Source organism: Uranotaenia lowii, unplaced genomic scaffold, assembly GCF_029784155.1.
Source record: "Uranotaenia lowii strain MFRU-FL unplaced genomic scaffold, ASM2978415v1 HiC_scaffold_14, whole genome shotgun sequence".
NCBI lineage: Eukaryota > Metazoa > Arthropoda > Insecta > Diptera > Culicidae > Uranotaenia > Uranotaenia lowii.
The window spans coordinates 107,006-132,990 of NW_026597410.1; the positions used below are offsets into that span (position 1 = coordinate 107,006).

Sequence of the window (25,985 nt, forward strand, 5' to 3'; positions counted from 1 at the left end):
ATATTTACTAATTTAATTTGCAGAGGGCGCACTCCCGACTGGTACAACAAAAATTATGGTCACATTTGTCAGCAATATCTATCTAAAATCAAGAAATTTTTCGAGCATTACACCGAGGGACCTGAGAGCAAAGTATAGATATAAACACTCACATAATATTAAAAAAAACCTACATAAGAAAACTCACAGCAAGTGGATAAACAAAATACACCAGAACACAAGCAAATACTTTGGGTGTCTGTAAAACCATGAAACATTTGCAAAATTTCCAAACATTCCAAATTTTCATTACCAAGTGCCTAAACCAAGATATTTTCTCATCGTTTTTGTTGAAAAAAAGCCCAACATCATCATACAGGACATTGATTAGCTGTTTAAGATGTAATCACATGAACGCAAAACTAAAACTAGTCCAAGGAAATCAACTTAACCAATTGTCACAAACTGATAACACAAGAATCACTTTTTTTATTTTATAGTTATTATTGTTGAAGGTTATGTAGTAAACAAGAAAAAACACAAAAATAGTTAAACAAGCTAAAAATCAAATAAGTCAATCAAAATGAAATGATGAAAGCAAATAATCTCAGAATCTTTATTCTTATGGGACCAACATCAATAATCTCCAGAGGTCTTTATTGTACGGTCATTCAGTGCCAATATAATACGTTCGTTTTCCCGCTTGTGTAAGAGGAATCAGCAATTTAAAGAAGAAAAAAAAACATACAGATTGTTGTTAATGAAACACGTTACTATTAATAGATGGATATTGAATAAAAGAATTGTACAATTTCCAAACATCTTCGGTTTTATTACTTCAAACTCACAGTTCACTATTTATGTGGTTATTCTTAAAAGATCCGCAATGGCTTATAAACAACTGTTTCGTATTCACTTGTATTCAATACTCGCTAATCAGTTGATGTAAAATGCACGCATAAACACACAATGATTGAAAGCTGCTAGGGTTGATGATTAGTTGCGATTGAGTTTGAGGAAATGAGGTCCTCTATTTATTGTCGAACAAATCTTCAACCTTAGAACAAGTTGATCGATCGACGGATCCCGTGTCCACATGTGCCGAGCTACGACAGGGGGACAGGCTGCTAGCCGGCAATGTATCAGGTTGCAGTAAAATATTGCTTGCACTACAAAAAGCGTCCAGTGGTATTTTTGATGCTGAAATACGCGTTTCGACGTCGTTTGCAACGTTGGGAGAAATTCGATCTACTATTGTGTACGGTGAAGACGATAGATCATGTGACAAGTTATTACTGGAATCTCTGAGTGGCTCTTCCTCACTAATTGTGAATTCGATAGTATGATCATCGAGTTTGGTACGATTAAATCGTACTTTGGCACTGGGTTTGCTTAAATGCTTAGTGACGGCTTTTGAAGTCGAGTGTGGTGGTTTATCGTCTGGAAAGGAAGACGACGGAAACGACGGCACCGGAGATGAATGCGCCGTCGGAGACAGAGATGGTGCTTTAGATACCTTGCTTTCTTTGATATGATTTGCGCTTCCCGTGGTAGTGTTAGTTTCACCGTCTTGTTTTTTCCACTTGGTCCTGCGATTTTGGAACCAAATTTTTACCTGAAAATAAAAAGAAAAAAATAAGACTGCAATTTTGTGATAAATTATTTTCCAAAACAAATAAGAAACGTTTCGGAAAATGGTGTAATTTAGACTAAAATACATAAAGATCCATTTGAAGATTTTTTTTTTTGGAAACTTTGTACTTATAACAATATTAGTTCATTTTTATCGAAAGTTTTAAATCTTCAAATAAAAAAAAAACCAAAAATAATCTTTTTTGGAAACTGCGATTATTTTACGCTTCTTCAAACAATCAAACAGAAACCTTTTTTATCGCCCATTCAGTAAAATGTGGGAATTTCATAAGAAAACTTTCTATTTGAAAAAAATTGATTTCGAAATTGATTTGATCAATTTGATTTTGATTTCAAAATAAGTTTTTATAACAAACAGGCAACTGTTGATTTCTAGCAGCTTCGTGAGTCTCGTGCGTTTGGTATGAATAAAATTCGCTTGGATTCGGTATAAATAAAATGCTTGCTTGGGTTTATTGATAACCTTTCAACTTCAACAAAGATAATGCATTCAACTTTTGCCATCCTCAATCCTTTTACTACTGAACAACGATATATTGTTGTGGCATTTTGCAATTATCAAGTATTTCATATATTTCAAAAGATAAAAATCTAAAATAAATTTTGTTTTGAGTTCAACACTTTGCTTTATTAATTCAGTTCTACTTCTACTATCATTTTTTTAACCTCTGCAAAAACGGTGATTCGGCTCTGTATTAAACCGCTAATTTCATTTGCAACGACCATCGAAAACCAATTCTTTTTTCTATCTTTTAATTTTCATGTCAATTTTTATATCATCTTTCTTTCTTTATTGATTTATTTTTTAAGTCTTTGACTTTTGCGTCATATATAGCGATTATCCAAATAAACTAATATTTTAATTTGGTCAAAACTAGGGAACGATACGGATTACACACTTAAACATAGACCGAAATACATTGGAGTCAAATAAGTGCGACACATCCTTGAAGACTTGACAACCACGATTAAGCGGATGGTGTGATTCTGGGAATCTATAGCACATTTTAATGCAATCAAATAATTTCGAATATTTGATGATGGATTGTGTTCGCACTTAAAACGTCTTGACTGGTCACTGATTGAGCAAGAAGTGAAGTATGCGACCAAACACAAGCAAGGAACAATGTTGGCATTATAGTTTGAATGATTCCATGGGTTACTATGGTTATTAATAAATATAAAACTTAACAGAATGTAATATAAAATTTGAATTCTTGAACCACACTTATCATTCATGTTTAACAAAGTAGGCGAGCAATCCTTATACTGTTGACAAACATTCATATGCGTTCGCTTGATAAAAAAAATTCTTGGTACCTTCAACGTGAGATTAAATTACAAAACCTAATTTTTCTACAGAAAAGAAGTACATGTGCAATTCAGACTGATCTCACCGATTGTTCAGCTTCAACAAATTCTCCTGACGTTTTATTGACCCGAGGCACAGCTGCAGCAAAATCATCTGTCTGCCACTCGCATCATGAAATGCTTTTAAAATATTTCACAGCCTAATCATTACTAATTTTCCAAAGCATATTGTTTCAATTTTCTTTCCACTGAACTCTGATAAAATCATGGGGGTCCATAAAAACCATATTTGCTTGCGAAGGCGGATTAAACGTGTATGTTTCAACTAACGGAAGTCCCGAAAAAAATATAAAATTTTCACTTTTTTCCCACTACGAACTTCTGAAGTTTTGCTGTCAGGAAAAACACATCTTCTTAATCTTCACATGTCTTAATCGGCCACAGCCTACTCTCCGTTGCAAGAAAAATAGCTGTTTATCCAGCTAACGACTGACGACGGAGTCCTATCTCGATATGGACACCTTTCGATGGATTGAGCGATCTTCTCGGAAAAAATGTTTAACAGGTCTAAAGAAATCATTTTAAAAATACCAAAAAAGCGAATTTTTCAGGTATAAGCCATTCAAAATAAACAAGTTGTTAAGATAGGCACTTCATAGGAAAATAAATTAATAACAACACCTTATTAATTTTTTTAATGTTCTTTGTGTAAGAGGGCATCAGAAAGTTTTTTTTAATTAAAAACCTCGTGCCATAAAGATTACTGTTTTTAAGTATCCTTAAACAAAAGAAAACAATTCCTCAACAGTGAAACGTTCAAAATTTTATTACTACGATTACCATTCGCAATCTGGCTGGTGGAGAAAGAAAAATTTCGAAATACATCAAATAATTTCTTATAACTTTCTGATTTATGTTTCAATCACTAACCATCACATATAGAATAATTTTAGAAAAAAAGCAAATTTAGTTCACAATTATAATTCATCGTATAGTGTCTTCGTTATGATCAGTTTTTAGATGAGCATGATTGGACCAAAATAGCAAGGGTAGGGTGAGTGCCAAAAATGTAAACATAAAAATTAGTTTAGCGTCATGAGCAGGAGTGCTTATGGTGGGAGCTGATTGGTGCTTTTATCTTGCTCATTCACCATCATATAGCCAAACAAATGGAGTTCCCATGTCACCATTGAAGTGTGAAAAGCCAAATAATCACCAACCTTTAACTCAGAGGGCATGTACTAACAAATGAGCAGAACCGTATAAACAATCCAATCTAATAAATCAATTCCACTTGAGATGGGCCACATTTTGTGCTTCAGCGGCTTTCCAGGAATGCCCATCATGCGCAAAACATATCATTCGGCCAACGTGGCGCGGTCCCAGTTTGTCACCATCGGGGATGCGTTGGATGCTTTCGTAAATGACGAAGAAAATCTAGCGGGCTTTCATCTGAAGGTGAAAAATGTCGAAAATGCAACAATCCGCATCCATCTTATATTAACTGTTGTCATCGTTCATTTGATGCAACCATTTAGAGAAGCTGTAAGTCGCCCAAGTCACGATGCGGGGTGTTGAAAATGTCAAACAAATCCACATTCACATACCACGACCCACTGCTGCTTCTACTATCGAGAGTAAAAAAAAATTAAGAAAGTATATGGGCCAGAAACGATCATGTTGATGATGCCCATGATGCTGTGCGTGCGACATGCAAGATGTGAACCAGCAGTGGCCCGAAAATTAGCTTTTGAGTAATTTATTCCTTGACACACCAATTTAGACGATTTAGACTGTAAAGGAAACGACGAAAACGAGCCATTCGAAATGATGAATAGTGGTAAAAATAGCATATTTGTTAAGATCTTTTTATATCTGTCGGTTTTGATGATAATGAAGATTTTGGAGTCAGGAGAGGCGAAGGAAGAGAGGTTAAAGAAACACAAAACAAGGGGCAAGCGGAAAGGAAAAATAAAAAAATAAACATTTCAATTTTAGCTTTATATCTTCTCTAATACATCTTCGTCAAAAGTCGATGAGTTTTTGGAGGGTCATTCGCTACAGACAGATTCTCGGCTTGACAAAATGATGACGGTGACAATGATGATGACAGTAATGAATACGGCGATGATCATCATTGACGATCGCGCCGCGCCAGACAGGCATCTTCATTTCTCGTGGTTTTTCTCGACCGGGCGAACCTTAGAAAGCAAACTGGCTTAGGGCTAATGAAGCGAACTCATAAATGATTTAAGTGTTGTTTCATGTTTACCGCAGTTTGATTTTTTGACACACTGTATTTTATAAGTCGGAGCTCGGAAGTATTCGGATAGATTAATGCCGAGACGAAAAAGATTGAAATGCAGAGTTCGTGTGCAGAGGAAATTCGTTTAGACAAAATAAAAGTAAAAAATAAATCCGTCCAAACCAGCTCAGTAGTTTTTGGAGCATATTTCTTGTGAAGGTTTCGTTCTGCCACTTCAAAGTCTTCGGAATTCAAATACTCTTGCGGTAATTTAAACAAACATTCTGATCTTAAACGGTAGGAAGAGAAACGTTTTTATGAGCTCTTTGGTCCAGTTGATTAATGCTTGTAATCGTTTTCACTCTCGAAGCATTTTTGATGGCTATCTTCCAAACGAAGATTAGCTCCCGTGAAACACGTCGTGTGCGAGCAAAACAGAAAATTAAACATTAAGTAGATAAAAGATTTCAAGAAAAACAAAAAATAATTTAACAATGATCATGATCATTCCTGAACTATTCGAAGAATATGATGTTTCGCAAAGTTTGAAGTAACACAGTAATACTCATCATCATGGCAAAAAACTCATTCGAAAATTGGTTAATGTATTTAGAATCTCAGTGAATTTCCAAAAGGAAATCTATGATCATTTCATCATTCACTTTCCAGCCTTACGATCACTTTTAGAATCAAATAGAACCCACTGGAACACAAATTATTTACCCTATTTTTGCTATTACATAAGCTGAAACTCATTTTTAACGAGTGAATATACACAGTAAACGAAAATTACCGAATTCGGTTATTTTTTTACCGAAATCTTAACATGTGTAAATCGTTAAACTGTTCGGTATTTTTTTCGGTAAAAAATAAACGAACATCGGTAAATGAAGAATCGATTTACCGATGTTCGTTTATTTTTTACCGAAAAAATTACCGAACAGTTTAACTATTTACACATGTTAAGATTTCGTTAAAAAAATTACCGAACACGGTAATTTTCGTTTACTGTGTATAAGCATAAAAATTTATAGTAAAGGACAGATTTTCAAAGAAAAGGTAATTACTGACCTAAATACCGTTGATATAACACATAAAGGATTTTGTTTCTATTTTTCTATAAGTTTTTTCTTTATTCAAATGGCAAGAAACATATTTTTCTACTATACAAAATTTGGTAAGTTTTTTTTTCAGATTTTAAACTTTTACGAATCAAATTTTCAAATTTAAAGATTCGAGAAAAGTTCTACATAAAATACTTTTTTTAGAAATGTGATATTCAATAAACTAAGTGTGATTGTCCAAAGACATCTAATTGTTCAAAAAGCTCACATCCTACCTGTGTTTCCGTTACATTGAGCAGTTTTGCCATTTCCGTCCTTTCACTGGATGACAAATATTTCTTCACCTCAAACTGTTTCTCCAGCTCGAATATCTGCCGACCGGTGAAAGTAGTTCTGGCCTTCTTCTTCCGTCGACTTGTACCATCCGGTTGACTGCTGTCATCCTCGTGCTCACTTTTGCCATCTGAAAGCGGTTCCGGGCGACTATTCTTTTTCGAAGTCCCAGTCGTGCTTTTGTGAGACACCAGCGCCGAAGTTTCTTTCAGTGAATGTTGCGATTCATTCGATCCGTAGTGTTCAGATTCTACATCCGTGGAGTGAGTCCGTTCGCGACCAATAGACCCTAAGGATTCTTGAGTGATTTCTACAACAACAAAAAACAGCCAACTAAAGATTGTGACAAGAGAGAGTTGAAAAATGAGAATTACCTTCATCCGGAATCTTCTCGTAATTCTGTTCCGATGAAATGGATGCGATAGAATGCTTTGTGATACACAAGTTCAGCGGTTGATCATCGCTGGGATCATCGCTTTTCGGAATACTGTTGAAAGATTGCGGCACAGATTGCGGATTAAAATTGGGTGGTTGTGTGAAAAAATGGGTGGACATTTTTTTGACTGGTTCCTTCCATCCAAGAATATCCGTAATCGAATGCGGCGTTGGATGTTTTGGTGGATTTGCGTATACATGAGGGTGCCATTTGTTGACATCTTCTCTAGTGATTGTCGTCGTTGTGAAAACATTTGTCGTCGGCAGACTCCAACCAATTTCCAACGATGTGGTTGTTTGTGCAGAGATCGATGACGGTGGCGTAGATTTGCAATGTGCCTGTCTTGTTTGGTTGTGGAGATCGGGTATGTTGGTTATACAAACTTGATTAACTTCACGCACCTCTTCAGCCTGTGTCATTTCGGTCAACGGAAGCCACGGCTGATACTGTGAGATCTGTCCTTTATCACCTATGCTTGCAAATGGGAATTCAATTCAATTGCGGAAACATACTGCAAAGCTGTAAAACAACACCAAAAAATGAAAACTTTATTTAATAATTTAGGAGTCCTCTTTGTGGATGATTGTTAATTAAGAATGGTGCGCGAAAGTATGTTTTGAGATTTTTAAACATTGAGAGTAAAAAAATGAATAACGCTGGTGAGAATTGTGAATGATTTGGATAATAAATATTTGATTTTCTAAAGCTACTTATCAGAATCACTTCAAACTTTACAAGAATTCCGAAAAAGTAACACAATTCTAGAAAATTTCATTTAAGTTTAAGAAATTGTTTACAATTATTTTGAAAAATAATATTTGATACATTGTTCTAATTCCCAACTTTATCTGTGGATAACGAAATTGGTCATTGATTCATTCAAGAGTTGTACATTAGACTGAGTCGATTTGGGGTCATATTTGAATTTCTCAAACCCTGGGGTCTGAAACGCTTCGTTTTGGTTCAAAACTCATCCATGATTTTTCACACAATTTTTATGTACCGTTTCCATGATTAAATTTAAACTTTCAGATTTGTATAGGAAAGTCTAAAATTTTGTACTGAAAAATCAATATTATTTTTGTTTTGTGGAACCGAGCCTGCGAATATTTTTTGTAATAATTTATCAATTCTCTAAAGATAATTTCTCTCTAAACAACTTTGTCCAAAAACCATAACTTAGGTCTTAGTAGGTAAAAAAAATAATAGCTTTTTAACAGGGATAGGTCTTATGGCATTGGAAAACATTAAATTCAATTGACAAGACCTCGCGAAGTATTGCATGAAAAATAATAATGGAATATCTCGCTAGGCACTCAGCAGTGATGTCCATTGAATTTATTGTTTTTCAATGCCAAAAGAGATGCCCCCTTTCAACACTAAATAACTTATTTGTCTAATAAGATACGAAGTTATTGTCTTCGACAAAGTTGTTCAGCGAAAAATTTCCTTTAGGAAAATTATAAATTAGCACAAAAATCATTAGCAGGCTCGGTTCCATAGAAGAAACAAAAAAGATGTTGATTTTTCAGTGCAAAATATTAAATTTTCTTATACAAACCTTAAAGTTCAAATTTACTTATGTAACATTACTTAAAAAATCTGCAAAAAATTATGGATCAATTTTGACCAAAACGAAGCTTTTTAGACCCCAGGATTTTGAAGATTGGCCCAAAAAAAATAATATGGGCTGAATTACAAAGCGCTCTAAGTTTCGGTTTTCGATCCTCAAAAGTTACCAAAAGGGGCACCAAAGAAAATTCCGAAAATCGAAATTTTAATTTTCGTGCTAAATGACATAGAAATGCATGAAATGTCGAACAACTTTTGAACTATTTCGACTTATTTTTATTTGTTCCACTATTCAAACGATGCGCTGAAGTGACATGAAACCAAAAAAGTCACTTTTGTATCCAAGAACATAGATTTTCCCAACGTACCAGAACTAAGACCTGTTGCAAAATACTGTTCTGTTTTTAAGCAGAAGAAGTTCCTTTCAGATGTTGCGCAAAATCTTTTGGGTAGAGTTGGGCCTAATGTAGGATTGTACGAATATGGTATTGGAATGAAGTAAATATACAAGAATATCACAACTAGTTTAAAATTTATTACCTAAAAATTTAAAGGAATCGGTCAACACGGTAATTTTTCAAGGCGTTTTTACTGTGATGCAATTTGTTGTGGGACACCCTTTAACTTTTGTCCCATTTAAATTCGGATGATAAAAATTAAAATGGATTTAGCACATTTGTTAATTATTTTTTCCAAAAATTACCTTAATGATAGTCTTGAGGGACTCAAATAGTATCGCTCAATACAGTTTATTTTATAAAACGCCCATTTTATAAGGCACATGAGTAAATTGATGGTGGAAATTGTTATTGGTTACTGACTTTTGTCACCAACTGTAATAGTTGAAAGTTCAGTTTATTTTTCTATGTTTACCTATACCTATTTAATTGGCATTACCCTCACTTCCTGCACCGACGATTCAAAGCTGAAAATTCTTCCTTCATGTCGGCATACCGAAATTATCAGAGACACAAGAAGAGCTGCAGCGCTCCTTTCCTACGACATCATCATGAATGCGTGTCAAGAGGGAATTTCGATATGCTTCCTTATTAATACGGAGCGTCTGCGGTATTCATCTGGCCTATGTTGCACAGTATGTATTTGTATTTATTATTATGTAGGGGAATATGAAGTCAGCAGTCAACGACCACCACTTTGCTCTTTGTGGAAAGGGAGGAGAGGCGGTTAGTCGAATAAACGATGTTTTAGCATTCGAAATTGAGATGGGAAGATCGTTAGCGCCATTGGTGGAGATGAATGATGACATGTTTATGCTTTACATCATTATCAATCTCCGACCTCAAATGTGACCACCAACTGCACAATATCTATCGTTAATGTTTCCGCTTTGGAGCAACGATACATCCAATAGAGAGTTCAATAGGACAGCTGAACACAAATGGTGCGTCGATCTGAACCATACGAATGGCAAGGTGTCCCTGCAAACTCCGATGTACCCTATTTTGTTAATTGATTGGTTCTTCAAGCATCCACCCTTTTCCCATTTTACATTCTCTCATTCCATTTGCTGTAGGCTTTGTCGTACAACCTGACCCCTAACGACGAACGATTTGTTTTATTGTGCAATATCGACTAACGATAGAGCAGAACCGCAGGCAAGGATACGTACACGATACACATACAGACAAACCACACTACGTGGCATAATGGAAAGGGATACATTTCAGATGAAGGAAATTTACCGTTTGCGGCATTTATGCCAGAACTGGAATTTCCCGGAAATGCACTGATGGTGTATCTGATTGTTTTTTAATTCGAATGAGAGCAATTAGCTTGTAGTTTTCAAAAAATAATAGAATTAAGTCAGAATAATAATGTTAACACTTTCCTAAGATGGATTGATTTACAAAGGTGGGAAAATAAAAATGAATTCTACAAAACACAAAAAATATCAACACTGACAGGACTTGAACCGCCATATTCGGCAATCTTATTAAAAGCATGATATGTAGTAAAAGGCGATATACTGATTGTTCCGACGCTGTCACATGGCAGCGATTCTACTTCGACCCAACAACAAAATACATAAATATATGATGAGGAAATAAAAATATTATTCAATCTACGATGTACGATGTAAATATTATACACAAAACATGAATTTCACCACGCCACATAACACAAAAAATAAAATGAATTACCAACACTGCACACTCACAAGTTGTGAGTCACAACAAAGATATAAGAAGTAAGAAACATCTGATGAGAAAGTGATACGTGAACTCAAACGCGCTACAATTCAAGTGACATGTATATATTTTTGCTTCAATAATGTTCAATTTCTAAGCTTAACTCGCGAGCATCAGACATGTTTGCCACTGAAAATTAGCTTCGTTCTTGGCCTTTTGTTGCGTTCCGCCATCGCTGGTCAAGCTGATGACCAAAGTTCTTGCTGCTACTCCGGATTATTCGAACCGTTTGGGACCCAATTCGGGGGACACAGATCCGTACACTGATTGTTAATATGTTTTTCAAACAGCGGAATATTCACATATAACCCCCTCAACTTTTAGAACAAGTTACATAATTTTTGTGTTTGTGATAGAAGACATGTAAGTCGACTCCGGCAGTCGGACATCGTCCTGTAGATGGGCAACATCGAACCCGAAACCGGTCGACGAGAAAGGTAATTTTAAATCCTTTTATGTTAGTCAGAACGTCAAGTGTCGTGTCCTGTAATACACCGTATATTATATGTGTAACTCTGATAACAACAAAAAATGGTGAGTTTTTTTCTATTTTTTTGTAGGATTCCCTATAAACTTGAATAACCCTTCTTGTCAGAGCACCTTTATATGTAAGGTCGCATGAGTTCTCAGCACCTGAAAAGATCATTCAGCTGTTTAGACTAACAGCGCAGCACGGCGTAGAGGATAGTCTTTAAGTCTTCTAAGCCAACGGTCATGAGATCGAATCCCGGTCAAGGCATACATAGTACACTTGCCGTGGGTTGGTGGTTTTAGCATTTGTAAGACGCTAGCCATTATATCCTTGAAAGTTGTACGCTTTAGAGTTAAGGAATCTCTTCGAGAAAACATCAAGTTTTTATTGAAATCCGGCGTGTGTTTTTGTTCGTTTAATATGATCCATTGACTTGTTGCGGTTTACATTATGGTATCATATTGATTATCAACAACAACTTGAAATGAATACTGAATACAGGTACTCATTCTGGCATCTTGTGTTGGACTTGATTATTAGTTGTACCTCTTATATCAGCCAATGGAAGATGTGTTGTGTAGTCACCCTATGCTATGCTATGCTATTTTCTAACTCCCTCAATTATGAGAACAAACTTTTGTAAGATTTTGCAAAATCGTTTTGAAATAAATTGAAATTAAAAAAAAAAAGAATTTAGATGATCGATAACCATTTTAATGTATCAGCAAGGTTTGTGTAAAACAACTTAGTTTTTGGTTTTAACCAACTAAGGGTGATCAGGAATCCTGCTTTTTTATGTCCGATGGAGCTTACTGCGTTATGTATGTGTATTTGCGTAGTTATAGTTTTCATCCAAATTCCATAAATTGAGTCGTTTAAAATGTAAAAACAACTTCAAAATATTTAGTGAAATCTTCAAATGTTTCTTTTTTCAACATTTCTTTGAAATATCAAAATTGACAGACATGCACCCTAAAACTTAAAGTGCACCATCCTCTATTATGCACTTGTGCACATGTGCGCTGAAAGCGTTTAAAATGCGATATAAAACATAAATGTGAATAAATATGCACCATCGAGTAGAAGACAGCTATCATCGGAGTTCATCCGGGCCGATTAGTTTCTGCACGAGTGAGCGAGAAGTCGAATGGCATCACGACGATGTGTGTTGTATGCGCCTATGATTGAGTATTTAATATGTAATGAAAATCAATTCTGTTAATTGTTTCCATATTATATATGGCTGAGCGAACGCACGCGTCCTTTGGGTTGAGCCCCTCGTGATTTTCCCAACATATGGGGTGGACATCTCAGGTCGATTGAATTTGGAACTCAGAGAAGGTGGATCCAGGGAATGGGCCGCATACAATGTGGTCGTATGAAATCGCGATGTCGAAAAGTGGCTCTCCTTTCTACGTGCGACGCAAACTGACGAAAGAAGAAGTATCTTTTATGACAATTTATTCCAATAAAAATATAAACCTGTTTTATTATGATATTCATTTGCTGGCGACATCGCCTTTCATTGCTTCATCCATTTTGAGCTTGAAGTTTTTTTTTTATTTTGATGACTCCAAATATGATTTTATGACTGATGATGATGGTAGCTTTCTGTTTGACTGGCATATATATATTTCCTCCTTTGATTGAGATTTCCAGTTTGAGAAAAATAAATCATTCGGGATGAAGATAAAATATTTCTCCATCAAAAGCAGAGATTCGAGCCGTGTTTTTAGAGACGAGGTGGATTTCGTGAGGTCAACTTAAAATAGTTCGTCTATAGACATAATTTAAACTATTTATGGGCTGGAACCTCGATTATGCTAAGGTTTTAAAAAAATAATAACTTTTTAGAAGATTTAAGAGTCTTTTTGATGAGTTTTTTGTATTTTATTAATTTAAGTGATCCGCTGTAGTGAATCTTGCCGTGATACCAACAGGCAAAAAAAGCGATTCCGTGACGTGAAAGAGTGGAAAATAATTAAAAACACACATTTTATAATCTTCATTTCATTTCATCTCCATTGCCCGTCATCATCATCATTGCGATTCTTCAAATGATCCTACAGTCGTCGTGTAAATTTATCTGTTCTAGAGGAGGACTATTTTCTGTACACTTGTGTGTTCTAAATGACTGCATTTACGAGGACCTCTCCCTTTGCCAATCCCTGCGGTACAATCATCCCTCTTAATGGTACGTCGCTCCGTTAATGTTTACATGCTTATATGTGTGTACACACTTGCATGTAAATGCTCTTTTCGGCGTGTCTCTACGCGACTTACTGCCAGCCAGCATCCTCAACATGATTCCCAATGATTCTATTTAAGCGTAATTAACATTTCGCTTCTTCTTCTCGCTTTTTTCTTTTTTTTTTCTTTCTGTGTGCCTCATGACTTTTTCACTCGGCGTGCTCAATTTTCTGTGACGATTATTACATTTATTTCATTAAATTTAAATTATGTAGGTAGCCGTCTCTAACAGGCAGAAGTGGAATAGCGACTTGTAAATGTTGCTTGGAATTTGCACGTTGAATCGAAAGAGCACAGGGTTTTGAAATGTGCATTTTTGCCTGTCGCCAACTTCAGGCTAATTAGAACGAAATGCAAACAGTGGGACAACATGTAACATATTAGCGGTGAAAATTGAAAAAGTGAATCTAAATGAATATCGCTTAGAACGAGCGTACTTAAATATGTATTTTAGAATGCTTTGTTCTTATAACTTAACTTTCAAATAAATCCTCGTTACGGGTTTGCGTAGTCGTTTTCGATTTGATTTTTTTTACCAGGGTTGTGTATTGTCGTCTAAAATGTAAACAACTGAATTTCGGTTTTATTTTATGTGTCACTTTATCTCGATGTTCGACGATTAATAGCGGATTCCCAAAAAAGGCAATACAAAAGTTTTATGAGTCAAAAATGAACGCCGTCAAGAAAATTTTCAGAGACTGTAACAAGGAGTCGAAGTAGCAAGAGGTAGATTAGACATTAGACTGAGTCGATTTGGGGTTATTTTTTAATTTCCCAAACCCTGGGGTCTAAAAAATGCTTTGTTTTGGTTCAAAACTCATCCATGATTTTTTGCAAAATTTTTAATAAACTTTTACATGAGTGAATTTGAACTTTTAGGTTTGTTTGGGAAAATTGAATATTTTGTACTGAAAAATATTCATTGTGCCAATTTATAAATTCACTGAAGCAAATTTTCCACTGCACATCTTTGTCCAAGACCGTAACTTCGATTCTTATTAGACAAAAAAGTTGTTTGCTGTTAAACAGGGGTATATCTTTTGGCATTGATAAACAATAAATTCAATTAACAGTACTGCTTGTGTCCCGTGAAGTATTGCATGAAAAGTAGTCATGCAATATCTCGCTAAGCACCCAGCAGTGGTGCCAATTGAATTTATTGTTTATCAATGCCAAAAGACATACCCCTTTTCAACAGCTAACAACTTTTTTGTCTAATAAGATAAGAAAATACGGTCTTGGACAAAGTACAAACCTAAAAGTTCAAATTTACTCATGTAAACGTTGCTTAAAAATTCTGCAAAAAATCATGGATGAGTTTTGAGCCAAAACGAAGATATGATGGCTAGCATCTTACAAATGCTGAAACCACCATCCCACAGGAAATGTACTATGTATGCCGTGACCGAGATTCGATCTGATGCCCACTGGCTTGGAAGACTTGAACGCAACTGGCTGCGGCCTTGAAGCTGTCGAAGCTTGCAAATTTACCAAATTTGGTTAGCTCATTATTTCCCTGCAAAAATGCATGACATCAAAATGCGATAAAAATATTTTTTTTCGAATTAGAAAATCGTAACGTAACGATGAGCATACCTTCCCCCCTCCCCAATGTCACAATTCGTAACGCTTGAACGTACTCCCTCCCCCCCTAGGAGTGTTACGTAAAAAATGGATGCCCTCTTATTAAAATAAAAAAAAAATAGGGTGGCGCCTAAGAAATGCATTGCACTAAATTTTTTTGACACGCTTTTGATACGAATTCAATAAAATCGATTACAGAATTGGTACACAAAGCCATGGAGTCGAGTATGTGGTGATTTGCATTGAAGATTTGCCGAATAATCTAAAGGATGCTATTCAGCGCATGCGTTGGCGAAACTGCGGTGAATCCGTGCACCCACGGTGGATTATCGACATACATATATACATACATACAAAACATAAATTGTGCTATTGCATTCGATCAAGATGCAGTTTCATACAAATCCCTGGACATATTGTTACACAATTTTTAGTGCATTTCTCTAAACGTTCAATGAAACTTCTAAACAAAAGTTTTAAATGAAATGACGGAAATGACGTTCAATATATAAACAACGATTTCTGAATACACTAATATAAGTGTATGTAGATCCTAAACATAATTTTCTATAAGCTTGGATAATATGAAAAAGCTATGGTGAATATAATATTGATATGAAATTCGTTTATTTTAAAGAATGCTATTCGCAATCCCGATTAGGCTTCCTTATGATGAAAATAAAAGACACAAATCTTGTATACCTATGAATATCGATATCAATATGCTAATATTCAATATCGCTTTCCAGCCGGTTGATTGCATAACCGGCGGAAAAGGATAGTGTTTTCAATGTATGTATTTAGTAATATCCAGGGTAGTCCTTTCCCCGAACCCGGATTAGCGGGGTTCTACTACCCAAAAATCAACCTTTAGTATAGTAGATATAAAGCATAAAGTAAACATTTGTTTTTTTAGCATTGCTCGAAATATCTCGACAGAGTTGAATTAATTCATTTTTTTTTTATTAATTTTTACAAACATTCTGTAAGTGTTTAGGATTACGCTTTGTTTTAATGTGAGTTTTCTCGCTCTATCTGTGGACCGCCAAAAAATTGCTTAAGCCTTTTGACGGCTTGAAGTTAAGTATTCTGATAAGAACTGTATTCATTTTTTCAAATGATATGATAAACGTAGTAAATAGCTTAACTCTATTATTGGGGATAAGTGGTAACAGATATCAATGGATTGTCGGTTCAAGCCAAGCCGGAGTATCTCGGCAAATTCAGAATCATGAGTATGTTGCTTAGGGGGTTGCTTTTCAGGGTTCTTTATTTGTTATGAATTTGCGAACTCAAAAAATTTCATAATTCATATAAGGTTTTGATATTATTTGATGTAATATTTTGACTTTTAAAAATTATACGTAAAGAAACTTGGGTGAATTTGGTTTCTTATTCAGATGAACATAAAAAATACAGCAAATTTAAGCTTTTGTTAAGATTTGATACTCATAAGAGAGTGGAATAATGGGGTGTTTTTTTATGCCCCCATCCTATTTTTAAAATGCCTGTATCCTAAACAACAGGTAATATAGAAAAAAATCTTGATTTTCATTACTAAAACTTCGAATCTAAGATCTAATGAACACTTCAAGGGAGAATTGAAGATCTCAAAATAGATTTGATAACGTTTTTCTTATGGATAAACTGATTCCATAAATTGCAACCCTAATTATTATTTTATTACATAAAATTATAAAATACATAATTTTTTTAAAAATTTCCGCTTTGTCGTTTGAGAGTTATCAATTTATAGCATGTTCAATATAATTGTTCTAAAATAATGCCAGGAAAACTGAAATTTTGCTTAAAATATAAAAAGGCGCATTTAACCCGCACCGTTTATGTTTCGACAATTTAGACAATTTTTTTAAATAAAATCGTTTTCTTGAAAGCTGGAGGAGATTTCAACATAAAAATTACTCCAATGTACAGAAAACAGATACTAATCATTTACATAAGTTTTTAAACACATATTCGATTTAATATTTGATCTAAACAGTTTCCGGCTTAATAGGCGCATATGGCCTGCTTCTCCCCTTAATTTTTAATAAATGTATGTGAAAACAGAGCCTTACTGACTTAGGCGCCATTTTAGACTAAATTTGGTCGAGTTTTCAATGCTGTTTGCTTTTTTTACTATGATTCTCAAGACGATTATCAACACGTTGCAGTTGAAACACTTTGGTGCATTTTTTTTTTTTTCTAGACAAAGTTTACTTTTTCCTGGTTCAGTCAAGTTACGTACGTTGTCCAGTAAATGTCACCATTGGTTGAAACCAATGTGAAATGTGGAATTTTGATAATAACATTATAACATTAAATAATCACTAACCAGTGTCCACTTTCTTCCGTGAGCAGTTCTTATTTCCAATGTCAAAGTCAATCCCATTACAAATTTAGGTTTTAGCATTATTTTTTATATGTATACATCCGATGCTGTTTTCAAAAAGGAAGCTGTTGTGGATCACCCTGCAGTAACCCAATTGAACGCAAATTATAAAGATAAACACATTGTTGATGCTAGAAATTGGATCATGTTTTCCTAGAATTGGGATGCTAGTATCAAATTCACAATGGAGAATGGGCAATTTGGTGTTCTGATCTAAACGGATGTGTAATATAGGGTTCGTAAGATCTTGACGAGACAAGAAAAAGTCTGTTTGGAGCCAAGAAAATCTACCGTGGGAAAAAAAGTATGAATTCAAAATGTTGTTTTGTTTCAAAGAAAAGAGTGGCAAAGATCTTCAGCGGGCCATTTTGCAAATTAAGTCGACTTGCAGATAACTTCGAATGTCAGCTTCTAACTGATTTTATACCGATAATGTCTTATATGTTTCATTACTTACTCATTTGTATGAATTAGAGTAACTACACAATTTCTAAAACTAGCTTTTGAGCACTTGTGGTTTCGATATATGACACTAAAAAAGCCTTTAGTGTAGACTCAATTTGAATATGCATGTTTATCATTCGACTGCCATACTAATTTGACTAGATTTGAATGAACAATCTTATGGTCTATGTCAGGATAATTAATTGAGTAATTCCCGTTGCTCATTCAAACGATGGCCCAGCCGGGGGCCGGACATTCGGCCGAAGGCCGATAGGCCGAAAGATGTTAGGCCGAAGGTCGCTAGGCCGAATGGGTTGAAAGGCCGACGGATGTTCGGCCGAATAGGACAATAGGCCGAATGCGACATTAGGCCGAAGGTTATTTGGCCGAATATAATTTGGCCGAATGGTCATCAGGCCGAATGGGCGATAGGCCGAATGGTCATGAGATCGAATGGTCACTAGGCCGAATGGTCATTCGGCCGAAAGGTCACTAAGCCGAATGGTCATTCGGCCGAATGGTCATTAGGCCGAATGGTCGTTAGGCCGAATGGTCACTAGGCCGAATGGTCGTTAGGCCGAATGGTCATTAGGCCGAAAGGTCACTAAGCCGAATGGTCATTCGGCCGAATGGTCATTAGGCCGAATGGTCGTTAGGCCGAATGGTCACTAGGCCGAATGGTCACTAGGCCGAATCGTCGCTAGGCCGAATGTTCATTAGGCCGAATGGTCACAAGGCCGAATGGTCGTTAGGCCGAATGGTCGTTAGGCCGAATGGATGCTAGGCCGAAAGATCGTTAGGCCGAATGGTCATTGGGCCGAATGATCGTCGGGCCGAATGGATGCTAGAAGGTCGTTAGCCACTAGGCTGAATGATTGTTAGGCTGAATGGTCGTTGGACCGAATTTATGCTAGGCCTATAAGGCCTACTACAACCCAATAGACACATGTAACCGTTATTTTAATGAGTGTGTTAGTATTTTTGATTTTGGTATGTCTAAGCAATCATTTAAAAATAGGTTAAGGCATCTCTTAGAACAATAAGTCTGTGCGAAACAATATTTTTTCGATGACTAATAAAATAAATATAAGACATATTATCGCTTTCTTGCATGTCGGGCCGCTCAGTAGTTAGGTCGATCAGTAGTTAGGCCGAATGGTTGTTAGGCCGAATAGTCATCAAGCCGAATGGTCATCACGACCATTCGGCCTAGCATCCATTCGGCCTTACGACCATTCGGCCTTGCGACCAGTCGGCCTTGCGATCATTCGGCCTTGCGACCATTCGGCCTTGCGACCATTCGGCCTTGCGACCATTCGGCCTTGCGACCATTCGGCCTTGCGACCATTCGGCCTTGCGACCATTCGGCCTTGCGACCATTCGGCCTTGCGACCATTCGGCCTTACGACCATTCGGCCTAATGACCATTCGGCCTAATGACCATTCGGCCTTACGGCCATTCGGCCTAGTAACCATTCGGCCTTACGACCATTCGGCCTTACGACTATTCGGCCTAATGACCATTCGGCCTAATAACCATTCGGCCTAATAACCATTCGGCTTTATGACCTTTCGGCCGAACATCCTTTCGGCCTTGCGTCCTTTCGGCCTAACAGCATTCGGCTGGATAACCGTCGGCCGAATAACCCATTCGGCCTAGTGGCCTGTTCGGCCAGATAGCCCATTCGGCCTAACGTCCATCGGCTGAATGACCTTCGGCCGAATGGCTTTCGGCCTCATGACTTTCGGCCGAATGACCCAGCCTCGGCCCAGCCAGAGAGGATCAATTGCTACTTGCACCAGATCGATGATGCGCAGAATCTAAGGCCCGGCGTTCGTTGGACATCATTACTTGATCAGTAGCTCCGCCTTGTACGACATATGATTGCCGCTAGTTGAGCTAACGAATATGTATTTTGGCTCGGCGCAGGTCTAGATTGCGCACGAAAGACTGAGAAAGAAAATCACACACGCCCATCATCGTCATCGTAGTCATCATCATCATCTTAATCATCATCACAATCATCGGCATCGTGAAAAATAAGTCGATGCGCGCGGCATCTCTTTTAATGTACATACGGTGCCATCCCTATTAGCCATGCACTTTAAGCACAATTCAACGGGAATAAAAGTATTATAACTAGAGCAATTAAATAATTGCTTTGGGATGGGGAAGTGTTGCGAGACGGTGGGTGGTGGGTGAATATTATTCACTTACGAGATTGATGTGTTCCGAACTTCTTCAATTTGTCTGACTCGTTAGTGAATGTGTTATGATGGGGGCATATCCAATATATCCTCTATCCTCAATTCTTCTTCATTTCAACTGAATATATAGTTTCACTCGAACCCAACAATCACTCATAATTATTCATAACGTTATTCTTTTTTTTGCAACTATTGCACTCCACTAGGTCATAAAATCGTTCTCAGTGAATCGCGTAATATACTGTTGGGAAATTGATATTTCGCCTCACGCCAACCGAAAGTCAAATCGTTTTCCAGGACTCGACGATAGGGACGTATGATGATGGGAGAAGATTGAAGGTGGGCCGGTAATCAATAAACTTTATGTACGGCAATTACTCGTTGCTTGCTGCTGCCGGAATAATAAAGTGCCATCGACGAGCATCATAACACACACGCGGATTGCCACTTCACTCGACTCGCGCTCGACTGTTCCGAAACTGAAATGATGGGGTCCGTTTTGTTCCAAAAACTACCGCGCTTGTCGAAGCCGCTGCTACTACTGGCGACGATTGAAATGATGATGATGATGATGATGATGGTAATGATGACGATGATAATCGACACACAACAGAGTACACCAGATATTATCCAATTTATCATAAAATCACCCACTTTGAGAGCGACAAACGATGTGAAAACTTATGCTCTGACTGACTGCTTCTGCGATGAGATCTTGCTGTCTGCTTCTTTCTGCTGTTGTTTGTCTTGTCTCCCTTCGCTGCGCTTGATCGGTTTCAACTGTGTGTACATAGCACAACAGTAACATTCTAACCTTATACTAATGATGTCGGAGGACCTGAGAGCGGCATCATAACTCACTTACGGATCACAAAATAAACTGTCGAAAATCATCACAGACAGTAGGTACAACACCGCATGTTATCGGAATTGGGTGAGCTAAAGTCAGAAGCAATCATATATACTAAATGAAAGCACCTCGCCGTTAACCTCCTTTCACCCGCACTCTTCCCCTTGTCAGGCTTAAACTAAGAGGGACCATGAAAATACTCGTTAACTATGCTGATACACTGGCCCGTTTTCTTTCTTAATTCCTTCATTTTTCCAGAACGCCGCTCAATGAATGAGGATGGGAAGGCGCAGGAGGATAGATGGGTGGTGGGCGGTTGATGGGCGGATACCAAGTAACAACAACAATATCGGCACCATCACACGCTAATAGCATCAGTGGCAATAATAAGCTATAATAATATCTATATCAATGGATGATGACGATAAACGTTTTCCGCTCCGTCTCAAAGTTGCCGCTGCTGCATTTAGTACGACCAAAGCGAGGAAGAAGCAAAACTGTCTTATGTGGTTATGAACACATTTTCAAGTTTTCCTCTACAGTAATTTTGTATTGAACTAAACCTTCTTCCACCTCTAATGGCTTAGTACATGATCAACTTCATTTGGAAAAAAACGCTTGACATGACATCGTTTCTTTAAATCCGAAGTGCTGCTCAATTCTCGTGTCTCAGCTCTCATGTCTCATGGTTCAGGCCTCAGGTCTCATGTCTCAGGTCTAAGGTCTCAGGTCTCAGTTCTCATGTCTCATGTCTCATGGTTCAGGCCTCAGATCTCAGGTCTCAGGTATCAGGTATCATGCCTCATGTCTCAGGCCTCAAGTCTCGTGACTCAGATCTCATGTCCCTTGTCCCTTGTCTTAGGTCTTATGTCTCATGTCCTATGTCTCATGTCTCATGTCTCATGTCTCATGTCTCATGTCTCATGTCTCATGTCCCTTGTCCCTTGTCTCATGTCTCAGGTCTCAATTCTCATGTCTCAGGTCACAGGTCTCAGGTCTCATGTCTCATTTCTCAGTTCTAAAGTCTCGTGACTCAAGTCTCATGTCTCATGTCTAGGGTTACCATCCGTCCCGCAAAAGCGGGACATGTCCCGCTTTTTTGAAAAATGTCCCGCCGTCCCGCTTTTTACTCGAAATGTCCCGCTTTTTGTGAACTAAGTTTTCAAATAAAAAAAAACAAGTTGGTTTACGTTTGAATTATTTTGCTTTATCAAAATTGCACATCACACAACCAAGATGCTTGCTTTTTCTTTGATCCCTTATTTCTTTAAGAATGATCTTTTAAAGTTTTCTATGCAATTCCTTTTATTGTCAGATTTCTATCTATCAAACAAGACATTTCATTTAAATTTGCAAGAAGTACTGGTTTTCAATTTAAAAAAAAAAGTCATTTGTTATGCATTTTTACTTTGTCAAGCTCCATTTGAGTATGTGACAGTATCACATTGTGACATGCTTTATGACTCATACTATTTTTCTATTTTTGAAACTTGTTGAAATCACATGTAAATAAATATAAAAAAAGCATTTTCATCATTCAAAATATCATTTATGCAGTTCAGTGTTGAAAATTGAACATTTGGACACTGAAAACAGTATCGAAAAACGCTACATTTTAACACTGAATTCAGTTTCGAACAGTACACTTCACGATCAAATTTATTTTTATTTGTTGATTAATAAATGAATTTTCAAGGGAATTTTGCGAATTTGCATAAAATTGTGTATGCAACTCGTTTGAAAACTCGACCTTTTTAGCACTCAACATAATAATCCGACACAGCAACCCTCGTTGGATAATTGTACGACTCGTGCTGAAAAAAAACTTTTTGCAACTTGTTAAATAAATAACTATAAGCTTCATGGCAAAACTTATAGCTCTTCAGTATTTAGAAAAATGACCAAAACGATTTTGGGTAACAATAGTGACAGATTACTAAATTATGACACACTGATTTTGCACTACAACAGATTCTGAAGAAGGGTTCATTTGATTTTTATAATTTTGAAATCTTTACAATCTTGAAACGAAGCATATGTGACTTTTACAGTGAAAAAAATTATGCTTATAAATATAGTGAAAATCTTTTCACAAACCAGAAATTTCAAACTTAAGAACATTCCATACAAAATCAGTGAATACCTACATGGTTCATATTCAAAACTATTTTCTTTGTATAAAATGTAAGCTAAATTGTCTAATGAGAGCCTTATCAAACCGTTTATTTAGTCTTGACATTCAATCGCAAGTATGGTAATAATCAAGAAAATATCTTGACATTTTTTAATACAAAAAAAATCCGCTTGAATGCTGATAATTTTTTCATCATTGATTCAATTTTTGTTTCAATCAATGTTGTTTTAACGTCTTTATATTGTTTGCACTTTTTTACCAACGCAAAAGTATTGAAAAGATTCAACTTTATTCGATGTTTACGCCTGGATTTTGGAAGCATAGACGTTGGTTCGGAAAGCAGATGTTATATCAACTTTACTATGCCTCCATTATCGATTTATAGATCTTTATACTCAAGTAACAAAGCACCGCCTTTAAGAGTAGAAAAAAAACATATTTACATTTGTTACATACATTTCAACACTTATTTAAACAAATTTTTAAAATGTCCCGCTTTTTTCGGCTGTGTCCCGCTTTTTTCTCTCAAAATGTCCCGCTTTTTTTGAAAACCGTCTGGCAAGCCTACTCATGTCTAATGCCTCATGCCTCATCTCTCATGTCTCATGTCTCATGTCGCATGTCTAATGTCCCATGTCTCAAGTCTCAGGTCTCAGGTCTCATGTCTCATTTCTCAAGTCTCAAGTCTCACGTCTCATGTCTCATGTCTCATGTCTCAGATCTCAGGTCTCAGGTGTCATGTCCTAAGTCTCGTTACTCAGGTCTCAGGTCTAAGGTCTCATGTACCATATCCCAGGTCTCAGGTCTCTAGTCTCAGGTTTCAGGTCTTATGTCCCATGTCTTAGATCTCATGACTCAGATCTCACGCCTCAGGTGTCAGGTCTTGGATCTTACGTCTCTGGTTTCAGGTCTCAGGTATCAAGTCTCAGGTTTCATGTCAAAAGTCCCTCTCTGTCTTAAGTCCCACGTTGCAGGTATCAGATTTCAGGTCTCATGTCTTTATTGTCAAGTCTCAAGTCTCCGGTACGAGTTCGCAGGTCTCAGATCTCAGGTCTCATGTCTCAAGTCTGAGGTCTCAAGTCTCAAGTCTCATGGCTCAGGGCTCAGGTCTTAAGTGTTAAGTTACATGTCTTATTGTTTTAAGTTTCAGAGCTGCTGAATTCAAATGGTCTTTTTTACACGGTTTTCGGGAATTAGCACGGTTTTTTACACGGTACGTACATATATCAGTGTATAGAAAAACCTTGGTGTATAACAAACGTCATTTATGCGGCGAGCGATAAATTCACTGAACATACCAAACATTTTAGGTAGCTAGAGGTGGTGGCGGGCAGGGGTGCAGAGCACTCAATTAGACGTATGACAACGAACGACGGTCAAACTCGTATCGTGCCACACACAGCACAGAATAGCACAGAAAGCAAATAGGACAATGTGAAGATAGCCGAAGAAGGCAAGAGAGGAACTAGGAAGGGGACCGGCTCAGGACGAATATCAAGAATAACACGGCTTCAAAACTCGTGAAATATAATTGAAATAAACACGTCATACACGGTAACGGTCGGTCGGGCCTGTGAAGAAGAGAGAAAATAGAATCTCTTCTCATCATGAACACTCAATTCCATTCAAAACGATGGTACACATTCTAACTAGGTAATATAACAATCCGAGAGCAATGAGCGGCATAATAGGCAGCAATTCAAGACACTGTATGTCCATAATAAAAGAAGGGGCGATTTTATCTTGTTCTAACCCTTACCCTCACCTTCCCCTAAACAATAGTTTATCGAGTATTTTGGAGCACTTGCACATCCAAGTTCACTGGTAAACGGTCCGACGAATTTCACTAGCAGTTCCGCCTTTCTTGGCCTGCCGCGACGAGAAACGACTTTGAGTGATGTCAATTTACAACTGAAACCATTTGTTTCTGATTCTCGCTCTGATGCCTCGGCTACTGCGACCAGATCCACATCTTGTTGGCTGTGCTTTGACTGTCAGACCGCTTCTGCTCCTGTTTGAACCAAGTAGGAGAACAGAGAAGATACAAACGCTCATCACAAACAGTTTAAGTTAATTAAAGCAGAAGAAGTAGGTACTTTTACTTCTTCCAAAGTTAATTGACGCTCGCTACAGCACACAAATCGGCGACACTAATGGAGCGTAGAATTACAAACACACGATTTTATTATTATTGTTATTATGTGTGATACCCCTCAGCATGCTTCTGCTTGATTGTACCATGCCAACCTCGTCGACATACCTACATATTTGAATCAGAGCAGAAGTTAGGGAATCTATAGCATTGCCCCGGAGTTCCAGGCAACAGAAATAAGAGGATATATTAACGAACGCGCGTTCCCTCGAAATGCTGTATCGTATCATGCCTCTGATTTTCCATCTCGTTTTGTCGTCGATGAGGACGTTGTTTTGGACCAGACATAAACCAGAGATCAGCGCACTGCACAATTTCGGTATTAAGTGGTTTTCCAATCTCCCGCATCCAACAACCCGACCCGACCCCTTTCTACTTGGCCGCTCTCATTCGTCAAATCAAGCATTCCACCATAATTGGCTTCGTGTGGGTGTTTTCCAGAGCCGGCAAGGCAAATGTGAATGAAACTCAACATGGGATGATTTGTGACCAGGAACCGGGAGAATGAAGCACAGAAGGATAATGAGTGAGAGCCGGAAAGAGAAAAATATGTATATGTATATACAACCAGTACGTAGGGAATTGAAACTAAGAGAGAAGAGACCTAAGAGTTGCAATAAGATGAATAATAAAGAGGAACGGAATTGGGAAAACGATTAAATTTAAATGTTTCAAATTTGGTTGAGGGTGGTGCTT

General features: G+C 37.1%; 2 protein-coding genes and 1 long non-coding RNA gene across 6 annotated transcripts in view; 2 read left to right on the forward strand and 1 right to left on the reverse strand.

The window, feature by feature from the left end:
• The window catches only part of LOC129759342 (stAR-related lipid transfer protein 13), a 28,909-nt gene extending 28,111 nt beyond the window's left edge, over positions 1 to 798 (forward strand). Inside the window, exon 11 of the mRNA XM_055756756.1 lies at positions 24 to 798. Coding sequence (XP_055612731.1) covers positions 24 to 138 — 115 coding nt within the window. The 3' untranslated portion in view covers positions 139 to 798. The remainder of the gene's footprint in view (positions 1 to 23) is intronic.
• Positions 313 to 25,072, reverse strand: LOC129759345 (NK1 transcription factor-related protein 1). Of its 4 annotated transcripts, none has more exons than XM_055756760.1 (4): positions 24,903 to 25,072; positions 6,960 to 7,540; positions 6,528 to 6,895; positions 313 to 1,594 (listed from the first exon to the last, which is right to left on the reverse strand). In XM_055756760.1, the coding sequence occupies exons 2-4, from the start codon at positions 7,438 to 7,440 to the stop codon at positions 1,010 to 1,012; spliced, it is 1,434 nt and encodes a 477-aa protein (XP_055612735.1). In that variant the 5' UTR covers positions 7,441 to 7,540; positions 24,903 to 25,072; the 3' UTR covers positions 313 to 1,009. The 4 variants fall into 4 exon arrangements, with proteins under 4 accessions (XP_055612735.1, XP_055612734.1, XP_055612737.1 ...); XM_055756759.1 differs by having other exon boundaries at positions 24,897 to 25,071; XM_055756762.1 differs by lacking the exon at positions 24,903 to 25,072 and adding an exon at positions 20,808 to 21,078.
• Positions 20,896 to 21,625, forward strand: LOC129759347 (uncharacterized). The gene is made up of 2 exons (XR_008740160.1): positions 20,896 to 21,087; positions 21,262 to 21,625. It is a non-coding gene; the product is annotated as an uncharacterized LOC129759347 (long non-coding RNA).
• Positions 25,073 to 25,985: the final 913 nt, after the last annotated feature.